Source organism: Nestor notabilis, unplaced genomic scaffold (assembly GCF_000696875.1).
Source record: "Nestor notabilis isolate BGI_N333 unplaced genomic scaffold, ASM69687v1 scaffold8156, whole genome shotgun sequence".
NCBI lineage: Eukaryota > Metazoa > Chordata > Aves > Psittaciformes > Psittacidae > Nestor > Nestor notabilis.
This window is the reverse complement of record NW_009933261.1, coordinates 17131-22391: the sequence shown is the minus strand read 5'-3', so window position 1 is coordinate 22391 and position 5261 is coordinate 17131. Positions and strand designations below refer to the sequence as shown.

The window sequence follows — 5261 nt, the reverse complement described above, 5'->3', positions numbered from 1 at the left end:
TGAACCAACAGAAAAAATCACTGACGGGAGACATCGCTGTTGTACAGAAGGATCTCCAAGGTAAAGATCAACTTCTGGTTTTAAGCTGCAACACATTTTAAGAGAAACTGTGTTAAAAGACACACTTTAAACTGTACTGGATGACATTAAATATATCCAACATGCTCGGATATCTACAGGCAGAAAGAATTTAAAAGACAGAATTTTTAGGAACTGTTTTTCTATTCTTTATTCTTCATTTCTGAGACGAGCTCATCTCCCCGGCGGGGCATTTACTGCACTTTGCTGATTGACAATCTCTGTCACCAAATATTTTTCTAGAAAAAACAGAACAACTAGAAACACTGAAGGGAGAACTAACTGACTGCAGGCAACAGCTTCAACTAGTAGAACAGGTTAGTTTTAGTGAATATGTACTTCTTTTCATGTAGCGAGTGGGTTGGTGTGCAGAAAGGAGGGAGGAGATACTTAAAAAAACAAATAAGCACCATCTCCTGTGGTTTTATCTGCTGATTCCTATTGTGTTAATTCTCTTAGTGGCTGGTTTAAGTGGATGATAATCTTCAGTGGGATTAGGGGTGATCATTACGTTCTGTCAATGAAAGAGCTGTTACTCTTCCCAGCTAGTTACGTCACTTGGTTTCATGTTTTACATTGCAGGATTTGAAAACTAACACAAGGCATCAGGATGAGTTGCTCAGAGAGCAGGCAACCCTGAAAGAAGATATCCTGGAGTATGTAAGGAAACGTAAGGATTGCCAAGAGAGACAGAAAAAGAGGGAGACCCAGTTGCAGCAGCTCCAGAAAGAGATTGAGGAGAAGGAAACAGAACTAGCCAAACAAGGAGCGGTAATGACCCTGCTGACTTGCCTCTTTCTCCTGACCTCTTAAAAGACGCAGGCCAGAAGGTTTGGGGTACAACTTTACAAATAACAGAGCAGTGCTTTAAGAAATACGAAGCCTCATTTTTAGGGCAATAGCAGCAAACAAAAAGCTTCAACGTTCAGTTTTGGTTTAGTGAAAACTAGTGTATCACAAGGAAGGACCTTTCTGGGCAGGGTGACACTGATATCAAAACCACTGTGCTGTCAGCAGTGGCCATGGGGTGCAGGAAGGGCAGGGTGTGGGCCCTGCAGTGTTGTGCCTTGGCTGCTGGTGTTGCTGCTAAGGGGGAGGAGATGGATTAGGACAGATTCTTTATAACTCTGTTCTCTCAGCCCCCAGGAGGCAGCAGCTGGATGTAGTTCAGAGAACTTCTTCCCATGCTGTTCATTCCTCCTGGGAGATGAGCTGACTATGAACAGTACCTGAAATGATACAATGGATTGCAAGTGAAACTAATCACACTTTAACTCCAGCTGTGTTTCCTAATGTCAAAACTAAGTAGAAAAAAATCCAGGGCTGCTTTATCCTGAAGTTTTCTTTTGTTTTTTTGAGTGGATCACTATTGGCCACAACCTTTTCTTTTCTCTTCTATGGTATTTCTGTGCAAAGCCCATCAGCTGCTGATGAAAGGTTGGGCTCAATCATATATTCCTGTAGTAAAATTAACTCGAGGTGGCTGAGCAGTTTCAACGAAGTGTTAAACAAAGGAAGAACAGAGGGAGCTGTATAAATAAGAAGGGCAAGAAAAGCAGATAAAGCTTGTTTGGCAGTGGGGAGTGTTCATCTATAGTTCTTTCCAGTTTGAGCTGCTTTAACTTCTGTAAAGTCTCTTGGTGGTGGTATCGTTTTCATTGAGTTGGTACTAGTGAGGCGGTGTTTCTCTTGGCAGATTCTTCATCGCCTCAAGCAAAACTCAGAGCGTGAAGGGAAGAAGCTGGAAGAATGTACTGCTAAAGTGAAGGATCAGAAAATCCTACTGGAAAAGGAGCTGACAGAGCAACAAATGAAACTGGAGCAGGCAATGGCAAAAGTGCGGCTGGCAGAGGAGAACCTCGGGCTGCTGGAAGAGGAGGAGTCCCGCTGTGCAGCACTTGAAGAAACTGTCAGGAAAAGCAGTAAGAGTCATTGCACAAATAAATTGTTCCCATCTGGGGGCTCGGAGTCTAATGAAACCAGCAGATATTTCTGTAGTCTCACTTGGTTTCTAATGCAGGACATGGATTGACTCTTGAGCCCTGACTTGCTCAGAGAACTGAAATGCTAAAGCCAGCCGGTGTTCTGTCCCCTCTCACCTTGTGTCAGTGTTTCTACAAGCATTGCTCAGCAGATTGTGTGTTTGAAACGTGTCTGAAGCGATGCCAAGATACTTAAGTTTCTGCTAATGAGGACTGTTTTTACAAAATGTTACTTGCAGAACAGCAGCTCACAGAAAAAGAACTTCAATTACAACAAAAAAATAGAGAAATACAGTCTCTTCAGAAAGAACTGGAAGTCTCCAAGTCTGAGCTGAACCATCTCCAAGATCAGATAGCATCAGAGAGGAAAAAAGCAGGGAAGAAAATCTTGAGTCTGAAAGAAGCAATGCAAATGCAAAGGATGCAGTTTGAGAGAAGACTGCAGGTAAGCCCTGGCTGAGGGGAGAGTGTTGGGGATTCGGGTTATTTTTAAACAGCAAAATGATAGAACACCCGTTTTTATCATAGGAGGAAGAAAGTGATGCATTAACTTCGTGACTAGATAGAACTTGGGGCAACCACACTCTGGTATTTGTAGATCATGCTGCAGAACCCCTCTGGTTACTCCTATTTGATGCTGTTTCCATCTTCTAACTTGAAGTTGTGTTGTGTAGGTTCTCCTGACTCTGTGCTGTGGTGGATGCTCGCAGTAAAAAGATCTTTTGCATTTTCCTAGGAACAAAAGCATGAAAACAGCTGTTTGCAGAGTGATGTAGCAACTGCTGAACAAATAGTATATGATAACTGTGAGCGAGCAAAGCGCCTTACTACGGACCTTGACCAGATCCAGTGGGACTACAGGGATCTCCAGTCCCAGGTATAACTGAGTAGCCAAGTACAGGTGGGTTTGAGGGAAAGCCTGGCTGTCCCACAAGTTTATACTGTACTGGTTTTGAATCTCCTCTTCTCTGCTGTATCACAGTTGGCTTCAGCCAAGAATTAGGACTCCTGCTCCTGCTTCCATTAAGGTTTGGTTAATAGGAACTTGGCATAACTAGAGCCATCACTTACGCAAATCACTAAATGTCACCAATGTTCAGAGCTACCCAGTGGCACTTAACAACTTGTTAGTGCCAGCCTGGGCCAGCAGTTGCTTCTTTTGATACTTGCTTTAGTATAAAAAGGTGACTGAATGTTATCTGACTCCTTGTCCTTCAATAAATCCTTTATAAATTGTTTCTAATCCTTTAAAACACAAGGGTGACGCTGTTCTGTGATGTAGGTGAAAACTCGAGATGACCTGGAATACAGACAAAGGGAAATGGAGAATGCAGCAACGTTGCTTAAACTGGAGGTTGGAGATGAAATTAGGACGGGGTTTAAATCTTCAAGCCCATCTTCTCTAGAACCATTGGACAATTCAGAAGCATCTTCTGAAGCAGAGGGAAGTCTGCAGCGTGCATCTGACACCTCAGAGGATCCATTTGCTGCTGCTGACAAGAGACTCTTCTCACTGGAAGAAAAGTTGAACCTTGCTAAAGTCTTCTTAATGGTAAAACACTTCTGGAAAGTAGCTGCTGCCCGTGTGCAGCTCTTGCTGCTGTGTGGTACCTGTAGCTGTCGTGCTCATTCCTGAATGCGCTTTTCTTTCCAACAGGATGAACAGTGGCGTGGGGAGGCTCTCAGAGAGAAACTGCAGCAGCACGAAGATCGGCTGAAGGTGGCTCATCCCATCTCCTCTCTGTCCCACTAACACCTCCCTTGGGTCGCCCCATAACCCACATGAAGGACCCAGTGGGGGATCCTTCTCCCACACTGGCAGAGCCACTCTGGGCCCCTGATGAGCTGTAGAGTGCATCTGGGTGGGAGCAGTACAAGAGAGCCTGGCACCTGCATGCTGTAGCAAGAGGAGTAATTTTAATTAACAGTTAATTGGATTTTTGAGTATTCCAACAAGATTCCCTCATTTACATCATGCTGTGGTCTATTGGCAATGGGGCTCATGACAGTTCAGGAGCACCCACAATCAATATAAGTACAGGGGGTGGCCAAGTTCAGCTAGAACATACCTGTTGCTCTCTCTTTGGGCAGTTAATGACAAAGGCTTCTTCTTCACTTGGGAGGAGGTGAATTTGCAACCCGCCCCTGCCACCTGCTTATGGGTTGGGACTCCCAACACCACCTCCCTGAGGGCTTAACTTGAAGGTCATCAGCCTTTTTAAATACAGACTTGAAAATTACACTGCCTGGGTATAAAGAGAAGTAATGATTGCTGTAGGCTCGGCTCCGGCACTGCATGTCCAAGCAAGTGGAAGTATTAATCAGAGGAAAACAGCAAACCGAGGGCACCCTTCACAGCCTGAAGCGCCAGGTTGACGCGCTGGACGACCTCGTCAGCAGCACTGCTTCAGATCCACTGTTCCCAGCCCAGAGCTCGAGCCTGGTACCTCCACACGATGTTCTGAACCTAACAAAACCTCAGGTAATGCTCTGCTGTGTGCAGGAATTCTGGGTTTGGGTCTATCACAGCCGCACGTCCACGATCTTAGAGGCAGGGTGGGGGGTTCTGAAGGTGGGGTGATTGTACTGTACCGTTAGTTACTCTGGCAGTAGCCAACTTGTTTGAGGAGAGCAAGTTCTTTATGGAATCATAAATGGTTTGGGGTTGGAAGGGATCTCAAAGCTCCTCCAGCTCCACCCCCCTGCCCCGGGCAGGGACACCTTCCACTAGAGCAGGTTGCTCCAAGCCCCTGTGTCCAGCCTGGCCGCCCCGTTGCCCACCCTGGCCTTGAACCCTGCCAGGGATGGGGCAGCCACAGCTTCTCTGGGCACCCTGTGCCAGCACCTCAGCACCCTCACAGGGAAGAGCTTCTGCCTAATACTTAACCTCAGTCTCCTGTCTGGCAGGTTCAAGCCATTTTCTTGTTGTTTTGTTTTTTAAAAGATTAATGTCTCTCTAATTGAACCCATCAGTTCATTCCTCCACCTCGCTGCTTTTCCGCAGGCTGCTCTGACAAGCCTCACCCAGGGCCCCAGCAGGGCTGCAGGACTCCCCACAGTGGCATGGGCAACACATTCCTGCGCTCCAGGAGCATCCCAGTGAAGCCCAGAGGTGAGATGGGAACTTCACCCCATCACAAGTGGCCTGAAGAGTTACGGCTTGTAAGTGGTGGCAGCCCCTGGGCAGGCATGGGCTCTCAC

General features: G+C 46.3%; 1 protein-coding gene across 1 annotated transcript in view; it reads left to right on the top strand.

Annotated features, from left to right (window-relative positions):
* Nucleotides 1-5261, top strand: part of CNTRL (centriolin) — a gene marked incomplete at its 5' end in the record, with an annotated part of 22600 nt that overhangs the window by 14798 nt on the left and 2541 nt on the right. The window contains 9 exon segments of the mRNA XM_010016785.1: nt 1-60; nt 322-395; nt 661-849; nt 1775-2000; nt 2300-2505; nt 2797-2937; nt 3343-3612; nt 3718-3780; nt 4339-4542. The exon segment at nt 1-60 is cut by the window's left edge and continues 4 nt beyond it. Coding sequence (XP_010015087.1) covers nt 1-60; nt 322-395; nt 661-849; nt 1775-2000; nt 2300-2505; nt 2797-2937; nt 3343-3612; nt 3718-3780; nt 4339-4542 — 1433 coding nt within the window.